Genomic DNA, 18,875 nt, shown 5'->3' on the forward strand with positions numbered 1-18,875 from the left:
ACACAAAAGACCCCGAATAGCCAAAGCAATATTGAGAAAGAAAAATGGAGCTGGAGGAATCAGAGACCCTGACTTCGGACTATACCACAAAGCTACAGTAATCAAGACAGTATGGTACTAGCACAAAAACAGAAATATAGATCAATGGAATAGGATAAAAAGCCCAGAGATAAACCCACACACATATGGTCACCTTATCTTTGATAAAGGAGGCAAGAATATACAAGGGAGAAAAGACAGCCTCTTCAATAAGTGGTGCTGGGAAAACTGGAAAGCTACATGTAAAAGAATGAAATTAGAACACACCCTAACACCATGCACAAATATAAACTCAAAATGGATTAAAGACCTAAATGTAAGGCCAGACACTATAAAACTCTTAGAGGAAAACATAGGCAGAACACTCTATGACATAAATCACAGCAAGATCCTTTTTGACTTACCTCCTAGAGAAATGGAAATAAAAACAAAAATAAACAAATGGGACCTAATGAAACTTAAAAGCTTTTGCACAGCAAAGGAAACCATAAACAAGACGAAAAGACAACCCTCAGAATGGGAGAAAATATTTGCAAACAAAGCAACTGACAAAGGATTAATCTCCAAAATATACAAGCAACTCATGCAGCTCAAAATCAAATAAAAAAAACCCAATCCAAAAATAGGCAGAAGACCTAAATAGACATTTCTCCAGAGATATACAGATTGCCAACAAACACATGAAAAGATGCTCAACATCACTAATCATTAGAGAAATGCAAATCAAAACTACAAGGAGGTATCACCTCACACTGGTCAGAATGGCCATCATCAAAAAATCTAGAAACAATAAATGCTGGAGAGGGTGTGGAGAAAAGGGAACCCTCTTGCACTGTTGGTGGGAATGTAAATTGATACAGCCACTATGGAGAACAGTATGGAGGTTTGTTAAAAAACTAAAAACAGAACTACCACATGACCTAGCAATCCCACTACTGGGTATATACCCTGAGAAAACCGTAATTCAAAAAGAGTCATGTACCACAATGTTCATTGCAGCTCTATTTACAATAGACAGAACATGGAAGCAACCTAAGTGTCCATCGACAGATGAATGGATAAAGAAGATGTGGCACATATACACAATGGAATATTACTCAGCCATAAAAAGACACGAAATTGAGTTATTTGTAGTGAGGTGGATGGACATAGAGTCTGTCATACAGAGTGAAGTAAGTCAGAAAGAGAAAAACAAATACCATACGCTAACATATATATATGGAATCTAAAAAACAAAAATGGTTCTGAAGAACCTAGGGGCAGGACAGGAATAAAGACGCAGATGTACAGAATGGACTTGAGGACACAGGGAGGGGTAAGGGTAAGCTGGGATGAAGTGAGAGAGTGGCATTGACAGATATACACTACCAAATGTAAAATAGATAGCTAGTGGGAAGCAGCCGCATAGCACAGGGAGATCAGCTCGGTGCTTTGTGACCACCTAGAGGGGTGGGATAGGGAGGGTGGGAGGGAGACGCAAGAGGGAGGGGATATGGGGATATATGTATACGTATAGCTGATTCACTTTGTTATACAGCAGAAAGTAACACAACATTGTAAAGCAAGTAGACTCCAATAAAGATGTTAAAAAAATTTAAATGACTAAAGTATTAAAAATAACTATAATTAACTTATGTTATTGGATACACAATATAAAGAGATATAAACTGTGACATTAATAGCATATAATGTGGAGGGAGAAGAGATAAAAGTATAGTTTTTATATGCAAGTGAAATTAAGTTGTTATCAGCTTAAAGTAGACTCTTACAGCTATAAGATATTTTGTGTGAGCCCTATGGTAATCACAAAGAAAATACCTATAGAAGTTACACACAAAAAAAGAGGAAGGAGTCAAGCCTAACAATATAAAAAACAAAACAAACAACCCCCCCCCCACAAAACGCTAATGACGCACAAAGATGACAGCAAGAGAGAAAAAAGGGACAAAAGAACAAACAGAAAATAGTTAAGAAAATGACAATAATAAATCCTTCCTTACTAATAATTACTTTAAATGAAAATGGTTTAATGTTTCCAATCAAAAAATTTAGAATGGTTGTATGGATTAAAAACCAAGATCCAATTATATGCTGTCTATAAGAAACTCACTTTAGATTCAAGGACACATATATGTTGAAAATGAAGAGATGGAAAACGATACTCCAGACAAATGGTAACTAAAAGAAAGCAGGAATGGCAATACTTATATCAGGAAAAATAGAATTAAAGTCTAAAATAGTCTTTAGTGGGACTTCCCTGGCGGTCCAGTGGTTAAGACTCTGAACCTCCAATGCAGGGGACGTGGGTTGGATCCCTGATCGGGGAAGTAAGATCCCACATGCTGTGCAGTGCGGCCAAAAAAATAAATAAATAAAATAAAATAAAATGAATTTTTTAAAAAAAGTAGTCTTTGGAGACAAAGAAGTCAAAACACAGTGATAAAAGGGTCAATTCAACAGTGAGATGTAACAACTGTAAATCTATATGCACCCAACATCACAGCACCTATGTATATAAAGCAAATATTGAAAAATCTGTATGGAGAAGCTGGCAGCAATAAAATATTAGTGTAAGACTTCACTATTTTCACTCTCAATAATGGTTAGAACATCCAAATAAGAAAACAACAGACTTGAACTAAAGATCAAATGAACTGAGACATATACAGAACTTTCCACCCTCCAGCAGAACACACATTCTTCTCAAGTGCTCATGGGACATTCTCTTAGATAGGTCACATTAGGTCACAAACAAGTTGTAACAAATTTAGGAAGATTGAAACCATACCAAGTATTGTTCTGACCAAAATAAAAGGAAACTAGAGATCAATAACAACAATAAAATGAGAATTTCACAAATACTTGGAAACTAAACAACACGCTGTTGAATAGCTATTAGGTCAAGGAGGAAATCAAAAGGAAATTTTAAAAATATCTCAAGACAAATGAAAATACAATATACCAAAACTTATGGGTTGTAACAAAAGCAGTATTAATATGTAAGTTTATAGTGATAAAGGCCTACATTATAAAATAAAAATATAACAAACAACATAACCTTACACTTCAAAGAACTGAAAAACAACAACAAAGTAAGCTCAATATTATCAGAAGGAAGGAAATAATAAAGATTAGAGCAGAATTAAATCAAGTAGAGAATAGAAAAATAACAGAAAAAATCAACAAAACTCAGAGTTGGTTTCTTAAAAAAAGATAAACGAAAATGACAAACGTTAGCCAGAAAAACTAAGCAAAAAAGAGAGAGAAATCTCAAATAAATAAAACCAGAAATGATAAAGAAAACATTACAATGGATGCTTCACATATAAAAAGGACCAAAAGGGACTCTTATGAATAATTATATGCCAACAAACTGGATAATCTAGAAGAAACAGATAAATTTCTAGAAACACACAATTTACCAAGACTGAATCAAAAAGAAATAGAAAATCTAAACAGACCAATAACAATTAAAGAGACTGAAGGATTGAAGCCTCCCTATGAAGAAAAGCCCAAGTCCAGATAGCTTCATGGGTGAATTCTACCAAACATTCAAAGAATTAATTCCAATCCTTCTTAATCTCTTCTAAAAAATAAAAGAGGGAACACCTCCAAACTCATTTTATGAGGCCAGCATCACCCTGATACTAAAGCCAAACAAAGATACCACAATAAAAGAAAAGAAAACTACAGGCCAATACCCCTAATTAATATAGATGCAAAAGTCTTCAATAAAATACTAGTAAACCAAATTTGAAAGCACACTAAAAAGACTATACACCATGACCAAGTAGGATTATCCCAGGGATGCAAGGATGGTCCAGCATTTACAAATCAATGTGATATACCACATTAACAGAGTGAAAGATAAAAGCCACATAATCATTTCAACAGAGGCAGAAAAAGAATTTAACAAAATTCAACAACCATTCGATAAAAACTCTCAACAAAATAGGTATAGAAGGAATTTACCTCAACACGACAAAGGCCAGATATGAAAAGCCACAGCTAACATCATAACCAATGCAGAAAAACTGAAAGCTTTTCCTCTAAGATCCAGTACAAGGCAAGAATGTCCACTCTCACAACTTCTATTCAACACAGTACTGGAAGTCCTAGCCAAAGTAATTAGACAAGAAAAAGAAATAAAAGACAACCAAATCAGAAAGTAAGAAGTTAAATGATCTCTGTTTGCAGATGACATGATCATATATGTAGAAAACCCTAAAGATTCAACAACAACAAAAACTGTTAAAACTAATAAGAAAATTCAGTAAAATTGCAGGATACAAAATCAATGTACAAAATCTGTAGCATTTCTATACACTAACAATAAACTATCTTTAAAGGAAATTAAGACAACAATCCAATTTACAATAGTAACAACAAGAATAAAATACTTATGAATAAACTTAACTGAAGAAGTGAAAGACTTGTACACTGAAAACTCTAAAACACTGATGAAGGAAATTAAAGAAGGCACAGATAAATGGAAAGACATCTTGCAGCAGAAAAATCTTTAAAGCAGTCAGAGGAAAAAAGACACATTATCTACAAGGAAGCAACAATAAGACTTATGATTCATTCTTCTACGGAAAGCCTATAAGCCAGAAGACAATGGAATGACATCTTAAAGTCCTGAAAGAAAAGGTCTGCAAACCTAGAATTCAACATGTACCACAAATATCCAACAAAAAGCAAAAATAAAACATTTTCAGATGGGTGGGGGGAAAGAGAGAGAAAGAGATAACTTATTGTCAGAAGATCTACACTACAAATAACATCAAACAGAGTTCTTCTTCTTAAAGGAAAATTATCCCAAATGAAAGCATTAAACTTCAGGAATTAATACATTTTCCTGGAAAGAGTAAATGTTGGGCAAATAAGAAGTATTACTGACAGTTTTAAAACAATAAAAGGATTCATACAGAGCTAAAAACTTGGGAAGAAGTAAAACTAGCAAAATAAAGATGCACGCTGTAATTTCTAGGTGAACCACGTCAAGGAATAATAGAATAATTTGTAATTAAAAGCTGAGAGAAGAGAAGAACAGGAAAATAAAATAAAATACTTAATCCAAAACAAGGCAAAAAGAAAAAAAAACAGATGAGAGGTTTTTGTCTCTAAGCAATGGTAGAGTAGCTTAGTCAGACTAACCCTCTCACAGATACAAAGTGTAAAATCTGAACAAAATATTAAAAATTAAGTATTTGAAGGCACTGAAAAGTAACCAAAGCAGGAGATATAAATAGAAGAGCAGTCTACCCTTGAAAGACAATTGCAACCAGAGAGATTTTTGAGTTTGCAGCATTTTTCCGAGGAACACTGTCTAGTATTTGCACTGCTTAGAAAGCAGAAAGAGTCTTATTATCTGAGCTGTCAGAGGACAAAATTCAAGGCTGGTAGAGCAGTCAGAAAGTTAGAGAAGAAATACTAGAAGGGAAGGAGATGCAATGGGAGTGAGTCCCAAAATCTGCATATAAAGTCCACACAGATCCTTGGCTGTGGACTAAACTACACATGCACAGGGAATATCCTGAAGGAAAAAAGGCAGCAAGCTGAAATCTGAAAAAATTAAGAAAAAATTATTGGAATGAAAATAAAAGCAAGCCCAACAGTACACTGTCTACAAGACACACATTTTAGATACAAAGACATAAATAGGTTGAAAGTAAAAGAATGAAAAAATATATACCATGCAGCTTCTAATTATAAGAAAACTGGAGCAGCTATATTAATTCCAGACAATATAGATTTCTACTCAAGAGATACTGTGGAAATGAAGAAACTTTCAAAATTATAAAAGGGTTAAGACATCAGGAAAATTATAAATGAGTATGAGCTTAATAAGAACTCCAAAGTACTTGAAGCAAAAAAATGACAGCATTAAAAAGATAAATAGGGCTTCCCTGGTGGTGCAGTGGTTAGGAATCCGCCTGCCAATGCAGGGGACACGGGTTCAAGCCCTGGTTTGGGAAGATCCCACATGCCATGGAGCAACTAAGCCCATGGGCCAAAACTATTGAGCCTGCGTTCTTGAGCCCGCAAGCCACAACTACTGAGTCCATGTGCCACAACTACTGAAGCCCGCACGCCTAGAGCCCGTGCTCCACCACAAGAGAAGCCACTGCAATGAGAAACCTATGCACCGCAACGAAGAGTAGCCCTCGCTCGCCGCAACTAGAGAATGCTCACGCACAGCAACGAAGACCCAACACAGCCAATAAATAAATAAATAAATAAATAAAATTAAAAAAAAAAGATAAATGGACAAATGCACTATTGTAGTTGGCGATTATAAATACCTCTCTTTCAAATTGAAAGAAGAATGAAACAAAAAATGAGTTTATAGAAGATGCGAATGACACTATGAATCAACCTGACTTGACATTTATAGAAAAACATACTCAACAACTGTGGAACATATATTCTTTACTAGTGCACTTGGAAAATCTACCAAAATAAACCATAAATAAACCAAAATAAGCTTCAATAAATTTCAAAGATTGAAATCTTACAGAGTATATTCTCTGATCACCATGGAATTAAATTAGAAATCAACAACTATAAGATGTCTATAAAAGGTCCAAGTATTTGAAATTTAACAGTAAAATAATCTATGCATCAAAGAGGAATTCATACGGAAAATTAGAAAATCTTTCAAGCTGAATAATTAAATTTCAACATATAAAAATTTGTGTAAAGCACAAATTAAGAGGCACAAACTACTATGTATCAAATAAATAAGCTACAAAGATACATTGTACAGCATGGGGAATATAGCCAATATTTGTAATAACTATAAATGCAGTATACCCTTTAAATATTGTGAGTCATTATGTTGTACACCTGGGGCTTAGTAATACTGTAAATCAACTATACTTCAATTTTTAAAAATGGCTGGTATCAAAAAGACAAGAAACAACAAGTGTTGGTGAGAATGTGGAGAAAAGGGGACCCTCATGGAATGTAAATTGGTGTAGCCACTATGGAAAACAGCATGGAAATTCCTCAAAAAACCAACAATAGAACTACCATACAATCCAGCAATTCCACTTCTGGGTATTTAGCCAAAGAAAATGAAAATACTATTAGAAAAGATATATGTACCCCTATGGTCACTGCAGCACTATTTACAGTAGCTAAGATATGGAAGCAACAAACTAACAAACATAACAAAACAGAAACAGAGTTATAGAAACAGAGAACAAACAGATGGTTGCCAGAGAAGAGGGGTTTGGGGGGAGGAAATAAATAGGTGAAGGAGATGAAGAGGTATAAACTTCCAGTTGCAAAATAAATGAGTCATGGGTATGAAATGTACAGTGTGGGGGAATACAGTCAGTAACTATGTAATATCCTTGTATGGTAACAGATCATAACTAGACTTACCTTGGTGATCATTTTGAAATGTATAGAAATATCGAATCACTATGTTGTATAACAGGAGCTAGCATAGTGTTGTAGGTCAATTATAGTTCAAAAACAACAAACAAACTCATAGAAAAAGAGGTCAGATTTGTGGTTACCAGAGGCAGGGGGTAAGGGGAGGAGGAATTGGATAAAGGCAGTCAAAAGGAACAAATTTCTAGCTATAAGATAAATGAGTACTAGGGATACAAAAAAAAAAAAAAGGATAAAGTAAAAAAATTAAAAGCATTAGGAAAACATAATCAGTATAATTGTTTATAAAGAACATAAAAAGAATCTATGGACAAATTATTTAAAATAAATTTTAACAAGGTAGCATGAACTCAATATATAAAATTGATTGCATTTCTACACACCAGCAACAAACAATAAGAAAATGTAACTTTTAAAGAAAAACATCGGGAATTCTCTGGCAGTCCAGTGGGTAGGACTCCGCACTTTCACTGCCGAGGGCGCAGGTTCAATCCCAGGTCAGGGAACTAAGATCCCGCAAGCTGCACAGCGCAGCCGAAAAAGAAAAAAAAAAAGACATCAATTACAATTACAGCAACAAAAAATTTTTAAAAGCCTAGTAATAGGGCTTCCCTGGTGGCAAAGTGATTAAGAATCTGCCTGCCAATGCAGGGGATACAGGTTTGACCCCTGGTCCAGGAAGATCCCACATGCCATGGAACAACTAAGCCCGTGTGCCACAACTACTGAGCCTGCGCTCTAGAGCCCACGAGCCACAAATACAGAGCCAGCGTGCCACAACTACTGAAGCCTGCGCGCCTAGAACCCATGCTGTGCAACAAGAGAAGCCACCGCAATGAGAAGCCCATGTACTGCGACAAAGAGTAGCCCACACTTGCTGCAACTAGAGAAAGCCCGCGCACAACAACGAAGACCCAACACAGCCAAAAATAAAATAAATAAAATAAAATAAAAATTTAAAAAAACCTAGTAATAAACGTAACAAAAAAAGTACAAAACTTATACACAGAAACTTATAAAACTTTAAAGACATTAAAGAAGATACAAACAAATGGAGAGATTTCCTATGTTCAACTGTACAAAGAGCAATTGATGTAAATATGTCACAAATCTACCTATTCAATGTAACTGCAATCAAAATCCTTAAAGGGTTTTTTGTGGCACTTAAGCAGATTCTAAAATTTGTATAATATATTAAATGATTTAAAATCACCAAGACAGTCTCAAAGAAAAAGAATAAAAGTAAGGCAGCTTACCCTGCCAAGTACTTAATATAATATTACAATATTAGGACAGTATAGTGGATGTAGGGACAGACAAATTGACCAAGAGAACATAATAGGGATTCTAGAAATATGGCTATACGTATACTTAGTAATATGCTGGAGGTGGCATAGCAGATCAGTGGGTGAAAGTGGGAACTATTCAGTAATTGGAGCTGGGTAATGTGGCCATCCATAAGGAACAAAATGAAATAGTACTCTTGCATCACCACTGAGATGGATCAAGGATTTAAATGTTAAACGTCAAGTGCAAAACCCTAAAACTTTTAGAAGAAAATGAAGGGAAATATCTTTCTAACCTTAAGGTAGAGAATGATCTCTTACACAAGGCACAAAGAGCATTAAACCAGAAAATTAAAATACGGTAACTTTGACTATATTAAAATATCAAACTACTAATTACCATAATATGCCTTAAGAAAAGAGAAAACTAAAGCCACAAACTTGGAGAAGATCTCTGTAATGTGTAATACCTATGACCAAAAGAGGATTTGGATTCTAGAATCTCCTACACATCAGTAAGAAAAAGACAAAAGCCTAATAGAAAAATGGGCAAAAGACAGAATAGGCCTTTCATAGGTGATAAAATACATATGGCCAGGAAGTATATGAAGATATGCTCAACCAAATTAATAATCAGGAAAATGTAGACACAGAGAGATACTATTTTACACCTATTTGAGTGAAGGAAGAAGGAGGATGAGAAGAAAGATGAAGAGAAGTTTGACAACTGGAGAAGACGTGGCATTTGTAACATATTGTTGTTGGGAGTAAAGTGACTCATTTACTTCAGAAAACAATCTGGCATTATCTTATTGCTTGAATATTCACATACTTCCTGACCTAGCAATTCTACTCCTAGGTGTGGACCCAGGAGAAACTCTTGCAACTATGCACCAGAAGACTGAAGAAGTATATTCAAGGTAACGCTGTTTATATGGCAGAAAATGACATGTTGTCCATAAACAGTAATAACGAAAACAGATAAATCAGAGATTCTGAGTACTGGTGGCCTTTCTTCAGTAACTGAATGTATGAAGCTGGGTCTCAATCTAGATTTCCCAGCAACATGATGTACTTCCTTTTTGTTTAAACTAAATTGAGTTGGGGTTCTCTTACTTCCAATTAAAGGAGTTCCTATTACACCAAGAAAAGTCTAATCAAAACCTGAAAAACTGGATTTTGACATGTTCAATGATAAAAACACCAAAGCATTCCCCTGAATGCCAGAATATACTTTGATGATAAGTTTCAAGATAGAACTGATGTGAAGAGAAGGTTTGAAAACACACACACCAAGTCCAAAGAAACCAGAATTAAATTACCTGTAAGGTGATATCTCTGCTCCTGACTTTCCAAATTCTTATATTTATACCGAGGCCAATCTAGGGGTATAGGTGATAACATACTTTGTTGAAGGTTCATCTCTTCAAATAACCTGGAAAAATCTTAAAAAACAAAAATCACTTTCTCAATTTGTCACAACTAAATGCTTAGTATATCAACAAAATGCTTAGTATATCAAAAGTCTGCTTAGAAATGACCCCATTTTTCCAATAGAAATATTGTTAGATATCGTGGTTAGATTCCCAAGTCAAACGTAAGTTATAAATTTATTCCTTGAGGCTGCTGAAACACACTATATTGAATACTAATAGGAAAATGCATTAATAGTAATTGAATACATCACCATATAATTGGGTTCATTTTAAAAGCAATTAAAATTAGAAGACATGATGGCTAGTGAAGGAGAGCTGAATTTTGTGCAGATTCTAAGGAAGAAGCTTGCATTTTCAGAGATTTTTAAGTTGCTAGTGCTGGTCTAATTTCATTGGAGGCTTTTCTTTTCCAAAAATCAGATGAAATACCAACACTATCCTTTTCTTATCAGTCCAATTTAGGGTTACACGTTGATTCACAAACGGAAGAGACAGCAGAGGAAGAGGGAAGAGGTTCTAAGGGAAATAAATGGAAAGGTGTAAAGAAAGATGAAGGAGCAAGTAAATAAAAGAGGCAAGTGTTCCTGAGAGAGAGAAGTGGTCAGTTACTGAAACCGAGCTCAGAAGGAAAAGGGAGAAGGAATTCACAGGCTCTCCTTGAAAGTGAGTAGAAGTGACAGGGAAGAAAAACAGTGTTAATTGGATCTTTATACCAGGCAGTGCTACAGAGAGGAGGTAGTGTGCTTTCTGTATGGAATAGTTACCTTCTAAGTGGGTAGAGAGAGTGAACTATGAGTGTAACCACCAGAGATTAGTAAATTAGGTGTTGAAATTTGAGGACTATTGATGTTGCCCCAAATCCAAGAGAAAAAAAAAGCCTTGCCACCCCAGCCAAATATACCCTTATTTCTAATCCCCCTTCCTCACTTGGTTCAGGATCCAGCATTAATTGGCCCCATTCCTCCACGGTCAGCTGCATCACTTGATTATCTTTCACATGCCAGGAATTCGGCTTTTTGGCAAACACCGCACAACAGAATAGCTCTATTTTGAGCGCACAGACATATCCACAAAGACTTCCTTCATCATATACTTCAAGGAATTTGCATGAATAATTTATCTTCTTCTTCTCTATACAGAAATGATAGACAGGAAACTTGCTAATGCATTGTTCTATTTCTTTTTCTATCTTGTCAAGGTCACTCTTCTCTGCTTTAAAGCCAGTTACTTCTTGTTTTTCTTCACTTAAACCAATAAACAAATAGCCCCCATGAGTATTTGCAAATGCAGAAACGTATTGAGGGAGAATCTCTTTAATGCGTTGTAACAGCTTTTCTGTTGAGTAGTCTTTCATTTCAACATGTGTGGATTCAGTAAAGGTGAGTTTTTCTCCGTACCTGAGTTGCATCCTATTAAAAAAGTCAGCAGCCAAGGCCTTCATGCTACTTTCTTCTTGTACATCAAAATGGTACCTCTTTGGAGGTGATTTAGGTATTAAAGAAAATCCCTCTCCAGTTTCTAACCTGTCTTTGAGGAATTCCAGTGCAGCGGTAGCATTCATTACTTTTACAGAGGTTATATCTCTTTTGTACAAATTGGAGCTCAAGGTGGCAATCCTCAACCCAGAGGTTTCTGAGCTCCACGATTTGACAAAAATCAGAAAATATTTACCTTGCTGCATAAAGTCTAAGTATTTAGAAACAAACGAAACAATATTGGCAAAAGAATTTTCCAAATCTAATCCTATTCCATCTTTTTCATAACTATAGTTTTCATTCTCAATTTCAGCCCTGCACACGCCCCCTCCAGAATTCAGCAAAGCAACCACAGATTGTGAGACGTTTTCATTCTGCTTTCTTCTCAGTTGACAATCTTTCATTTTTTTTCTATTCTTCTCCCCGAAAGTGACTTTTCCCACATCTAGAACCAGCTCAGCATAGTTAGTGTCCAAAACAACACGGACGGTCATTTTCCTAGAAGCCATTCAATTTCCGAGCAGAAATTCTTTTCTGTAAAACAGACAGAGCCATTTAAAATAGGACCTGAGCAAAAGAGATAGCAAATTGTGTATTGTGAGGCAAACCCAGCAAAATTCTTTATTTTGTTTTATCCTATATTCCACTGGATGCCATGATAAGGATACAGATATAAAATAGGTTTTGGGGACATATTTTGAACTGATGATAATGATAATGATGGTAAGATGATAATAATTTCTACTCCTGTAAAATTTTCCAATTTTTTGCCATAGTTTTATATGATCCTCTTCTAATTGTTTTAATCTAATTTTTATCTGTGTTTATATCTCCTTTCTAATCCCTAATATTATAAAACTTGTTTCTCTCTTCTTTTCTTAAATAAGCCCCTGAGGGGAGCCTATCTATGTTTCTGATCTCAGTGAACCAAATTTTAGTTTTATATATTACATATACTTTTATTTTTTTTAATAATTTCAACTTTATCTTAATTATCTTCTTTTATTGGGGAATCCCTTGGGAAAACTCTCAGTTGGAGTCTAAAGACATCTAGCAATATGCCATTTTAATAATTTTTCCTTCCTGCAAGGATGAGTTAGATTCATAAATTTTGGCCATTGATCTTAAGCAAGGTGGGCCAAGTCACTGTACCCTTTTTCTATCAGATATCCATATATTTTCAATGAGGTAAAATTCTTATATACAAAAACATCTGCTTTAAGTATAAGTATCCCAAATCCATTAACCCTGTCCCTTTAAGGTCTACTGGGATTACGGCTTTGTAATAGATGGCCTAGAGACAGCTGAGAGACGAGTTCATCACAGGTAGTGATCACTACACTGGGAAAGGATACAAAGAGGGTCAGAATACTCCTGTCCACTGCTGGACCAGTATCCTGCAGAGACTCAGCTGTAGGCTGTGGATACACCTCAGTCTCTATAAACTTCTGATCATATGTAAACAACTGTATGGATTGAATGTTTGTGTCCCTTCAAAATTCATATGTTGAAACCCTCCCCTACGACATGATGGTATGAGGAAGTGGGGCCTTTGGGGGGTAATTAGGATCAGATGAGGTCATAAGGGCCGAGCAACTCATCAGTAAGATTAATGCCCTTGTAAGAACCTCAAGAGAGGTTGCCTTCCTTCTCTGCTCTCTACTATGTGAAGATACAATGAAAAGTCTACAACCAGGAGAGGACCCTCATTAGAACCTGACCACACTGGCACCTTGATCTTGGACTGCCCAGCCTCCAGAACCGTGAGAAATAAGTTTCTGTTGTTTATAAGCCAGCCAGTCTATGATATTTTTATAATAGCAGCCAGAGCTGACTAAGACAGCAACAGTAACTTTGGGGCTCCAGATGATTTGGACAGTTGGGGTTAAACCAAGAGAATTCCTTTGTCGATCATGACCATTCCATACAGAGGGAAAAAAGCAACAATATATTCCACAGAACACTTAGCAAATTACAGGGCCTAGACTAAGTGTTCAATAAATGTCACCACTCCAAATGCCCCAGAGTAGTCACCACCCCCCCTGTGAAACTTGGGGCCTCTGTGCCTTTGCCCTCTTCCACTTTTGTCACCTGAAAACTCCTCTCATCCTTTCTGGAAGTCCCATATCTATCCTCTTCTCAGGGCTCCCACAGAACTTTGTATTCATGCTGGGCCCTAATCTCACCATAGATCTAGAGAAATCTTTAGAAACAGAGTACTGAAGTGTTTAGAGTGGTTGTTTTCAAACTACAGGAAATCTGGTGGGGGCCCCTAATCGTTTAGGACACAAGGAGGAAAGGCCTGGGGCCTCGTTCCTGCCATGGACTCTGAACCTCGGCGGGTGCAGAGCACTCTTCCTGCTCTGGAATGTCTTCCATGAAATTTTCTGAGCCCTTCCAGTGCCTGGGACCAGCCAGGGCCAGCAGTGTCATCCTGGAAAGGTGCCCAAGCCTGGACAACACTCTATGGGTCCAGGTCCCCATTTCTTCCCTTTTCAGTGCTCAATGGCCCTTTACCCAAGGAGCCCTGGGACTCATACCAACGTGTTGTCCTGGGATCTCATGGCTGGATCCTGGTTCTGGAGAACAGCCTCGTGCTATAAGTTGAATGTTTATGTGCCCCCAAAATTAACATGTTGAAACCTAATCCCCAGTGTGATGGTGTTCGGAGATAGGGCCTTTGGGATGTGATTAGGTCACAACGGTGGAACCCTCACAAATAGGATAAGTATCCTTATAAAAGATTCCCCAGAGAGCTGCCTGGCCCCTTCCACCTTGTGAGGACAGAGAAAAGACAGTCATCTATGAAACAAGAAGTGGTCCTCACCACACACCAAATCTGCTGCACCTTAATCTGGACTTCCCAGCTTCCATAACTGTAAGAAATAAACTCTGTTGCTTATAAGCCACGCAGTCTATGATATTTTGTTATAGCAGCATGAACAAACTAAGACACCTGGTAAGTGGATCACCTCACTGGCTGAAACTATTTCTTTCGCAGGATTGAGACTGGATTGCCAGAATGGTGCTGACGTTCTGATTTTAGTTGACTTAAATTATTTTTATTGACAGAGGCCCCACAAAAAATTATTTGCCCAGGTAGAATTCACCAGTGAAGCCATCTGGTCCAGGGATTTTCTTTTTTGGAAGGTTTTTGGTTACTGATTCAATCTTCTTACTAGTTATAGGTTGATTCAGGTTTTCCATTTCTTCCTAATTCACTCTTGGTAGGTGTGTTTCTAGGAATTTGTCCATTTCCTCTCGGTTATCCAATTTGCTAGTGTACATTTGTTCATAGTACTCTCTTATAATCCCTTTTATTTCTGTAAAATTGGTATTAATGTCCGTTCTTTCATTTTTTATTTTAGTTATTTGAGGGGTTTTCTTTTCTTCATCAATATAGGTAAAGGTTTGTCAATTTTGTTGATTAAAAAAACTCAGTTTGGGCTTCCCTGGTGGCACATTGGTTAAGAATCCACCTGCCAATTCAGGGGACACGGGTTTGAGCCCCAGTCCTGGAAGATCCCACATGCCACGGAGCAACTAAGCCCGTGTGCCACAACTACTGAGCCTGTGCTCTAGAGCCCGCGAGCCACAACGACTGAGCCCGCGAGCCACAACTACTGAAGCCCACATGCCTAGAGGCCGTGCTCCGCACAATAAGAAGCCTGCACACCGCAACGAAGAGTAGCTCCTGCTCGCCACAACTAGAGAAAGCCCACATACAGCAACAAAGATCCAACACAGCCAAAAAATAAATAAAATAAAATAAATAAATTTTTTTAAAAAGCTTTAAAGAAAAAAACCTGTTTCATTGTTTTTTTTCCTATTGTTTTTCTATTCTCTATTTCATTTCTTCTGCTCTCATCTTTATTATCTCCTTTCTTTTGCTAACACTGAGTTTTGTTTGTTCTTCTTTTTCTAGTTTAAGGTATAAAATTATGCTGTTGATTTGAGATCTTTTTTCTTTTTTAATGTAGGCATTTGCCACTATAAACTATAGTACTGCCTTTGCTGCATTCCTTAAGTTTTATTATGTTGTGTATTTATTTTCATTTGTCTCAAGATATTTTTCAATTTCCCTTGTGATTTCTTCTTTAACCCATTTATTGTTCAAAAATGTGCTATTTAATTTCTACATATTTGTAATTTTTCTAGTTTTCCTTCTGTTCTTGATTTCTAGTTTAATTACACTGTGATCAGAAAAGATAGTTTGTATAATTTTGATCTTTAGAATTTGCTGACACTTGTTTTGTGACCTAACATGTGGTCTATCCCAGAGAATGTTCCATGTGCACTCAAGAAGAATATATATTCTGCTATCTTTGGGTGGAGTGTTTTGCATATGTCTGTTAGATCCAATTCGTTTACAGTGTTGTTCAAATCTTCTAATTCCTTATTGATCTTCTGTCTGATTGTTCTATCCATTATTTAAAGTGGGATATTTAAGACTCCAACTATTAATGTACAGCTGTCTATTTCTTTCTAGTATTCTATCAATGTTTGCTTCATATATATTTAGAAGCTCTGATGTTTGGTGCATACATGTTTATAATTGTTACATCTTTTTGGTTAATTGATTCTTTTATCATTATATGATGTCCTTCTTTCTCTCTTATAACTGTTTTTGACTTAAAGTCCATTTAGCTGATATTAGCGTAACCACCTCTGCTCTCTTTTGGTTACTATTTGCATGGAACAACTTTTTCCATCTTTCACTTTCAACTTATGTGTGTCCTTAGATCTAAAGTGAGTCTTTTGTAAACAGCATATAGATGGATCCTGGTTTTAAAAAATCTGTTCTGCTCATCTATGTCTTTTGATCGGATAGGGTAATCTATTTACATTGAAAGTAATTACTGATAGAGAAAGACTTATAATCGCCATTTTGTTGTATGCTTTCTGCATGTGTTATAGTCTTTTGTCCCTAATTTCCTCTTTTTTTTTAAGAATATACTGTGGCTTTATTATTTTATTGAAGCATTGAATGAAATCCTTTAACTTACATTCATCCAGTTATCCTTCTGCTTTTTTTTGCAATTTTCTTTCTTTCTTTCTTTCTTTCTTTCTTTCTTTCTTTCTTTCTTTCTTTCTCTCTTTCTTTCTTTCTAATTGAAGTATAGTTGATTTACAATGCTGTGTTACTTTCAGGTGAACAGTAAAGTGATTCAGATATATATATAAATCTATTCTTTTTTCATTATGGGTTATTACAAGACATTGAATATAGTTTCCTGTGCTATACAGTAGGCCTTGTTGGTTATCTATTTTATATATATGTTATGTGTGTATATGTATGTATACGTTAATCCTAAACTCCTAATTTATTGCTCTCCCTGCCTTTCCCCTTTGGTAACCATAAATTTGTCTTCTATGTCTGTGAGTCTATTGCTGCTTTGTAAATAAGTTCATTTGTATCATTTTTAAATATTCCACATATAAGTGATATCATATGATATTTATCTTTATCTGTCTGACTTACTTCACTTAGTATGATAATCTCTAGTTCCATCCATGCTGCTGCAAATGGCATTACTTCATTCCTTTTTATGGCCGAGTAATATTCCATATATATATATATATATATATATATATATATACACACACCACATCTTTATCCATTCACCTGTTGATGGACATTTAGGTTGCTTCCATGTCTTGGCTATTGTAAATAGTGTTGCTATGAACACTAGGGTGCATGTATCTTTTTGAATTACAGTTTTCTCTGGATATATGCCCAGGCGTGGGATTGCTGGATCATATGGTAACACTATTCTTTGTTTTTTCTGATGTATCTGTGGGGAGGAAGGTGATCTCCGTGTCTTACTCTTCTGCCATCTTCTCCTGGTCCTCATTCTTTGTTTTTTAAGGAACCTCCATACTGTTCTCCATAGTTGCTGCACCAATTTACACTCCCAGTAACAGTGTATGAGGGTTCCTTTTTCTCCACACCCTCTCCAGCATTTGATGGCCAGTCTGACCAGTGTGAGGTGATACCTCATTGTGGTTTTGATTTGCATTTCTCTAATAATTAGTGATGTTGAGCATCTTTTCATATACCTGTTGGCCATCTGTATGTCTTCTTTGGAGAAATGTCTATTTAGGTCTCCTGCCCAGTTTTCTGATGGGGTTGTTTTTTTGATATTGAGTTGTATAAGCTGTTTGTATACTTTGGGAGTTAATCCCTTGTCAGTTGCATTGTTTGCAAATATTTTCTCCCATTCTGTGGGTTGTACAATGAATTCATCATTAAACTATCATACAGAGCATTTTCACTGCCCTAAAAATCCTCTGTGCTCCAGCTAGTCTTCTCTCTGCAGCCCTAAATCCCCGACAACCACTGATCTTTTTACTGTCTTCTTGGTATTGCCATTCCCAGAAAGTCATATAGTTGGAATCATACAGTGTATAGTCTTTTCAAATTGGCTTCATTCACTTGGTAATATGCATTTAAGGTTCCTCTGTGTCTTTTCATGCCTTGATAGCTCACTTATTTTTAACACTGAATAATGTTCCACTGCCTGAATACACCACAGTTTATTTATTCATTCACCTACTGAAGGATATCTTGGTTGTTTCCCAGTTTGGACACTTATGAATAGAGCTGCTAAAACATCCATGCGCAGGTTTTTGTGAAGATATAAAATTTCAATTCCTTTGGATAAATACCAAAGATCAAAATTGCTGGATTGTATGGTAAGAGTATGTTTAGTTTTGTAAGAAATTGCCAAACTGTCTTCCAAAGTAGCCGTGCCATTTTACATTCCGATCAGCAATGAATAAGAATTCCTGTTACTTCACATCCTTGCCAACATTTGGTGTTGTCGGTGTTCTGGAATTTAGCCATTCTAATAGATGTGTGGTGGAATCTTGTTTTTTTTTTAAAGATTGATTGATTGATTGATTGATTGCTATGTTGGGTCTTCGTTTCTGTGCTAGGGCCCCCTCCAGTTGCAGCAAGCTGGGGCCACCCTTCATTGCGGTGCACAGGCCCCCCACCACCGCAGCCTCTCTAGTTGCGGAGCACAGGCCCCAGATGCGCAGGCTCAGCAGCCGTGGCACACGGGCCCAGCCGCTCCGCGGCATGCGGGATCCTCCCAGACCAGGACTCGAACCCGCATCCCCCGCACTAGCAGGCAGACTCTCAACCACTGCACCACCAGGGAAGCCCAATCTTGTTGTTTTAATTTGCATTTCCCTGATGACATATGGTGTGGATCATCTTTTCATGTGCT

The 18,875-nt window shown here is 36.5% G+C and overlaps 1 protein-coding gene across 1 annotated transcript in view; it reads right to left on the reverse strand.

Moving 5' to 3' along the window:
- The window catches only part of SLFN12 (schlafen family member 12), a gene marked incomplete at its 3' end in the record, with an annotated part of 44,216 nt that overhangs the window by 13,144 nt on the left and 12,197 nt on the right, over positions 1–18,875 (reverse strand). The window contains exons 2-3 of the mRNA XM_057536636.1: positions 11,093–12,174; positions 10,052–10,174 (exon numbers count right to left, since the gene is read on the reverse strand). Of these exons, the coding sequence (XP_057392619.1) occupies positions 10,052–10,174; positions 11,093–12,149 (1,180 nt within the window). The remainder of the gene's footprint in view (positions 1–10,051; positions 10,175–11,092; positions 12,175–18,875) is intronic.

The sequence above is a fragment of the Balaenoptera acutorostrata genome, chromosome 20, assembly GCF_949987535.1.
Source record: "Balaenoptera acutorostrata chromosome 20, mBalAcu1.1, whole genome shotgun sequence".
Classification (NCBI taxonomy): domain Eukaryota; kingdom Metazoa; phylum Chordata; class Mammalia; order Artiodactyla; family Balaenopteridae; genus Balaenoptera; species Balaenoptera acutorostrata.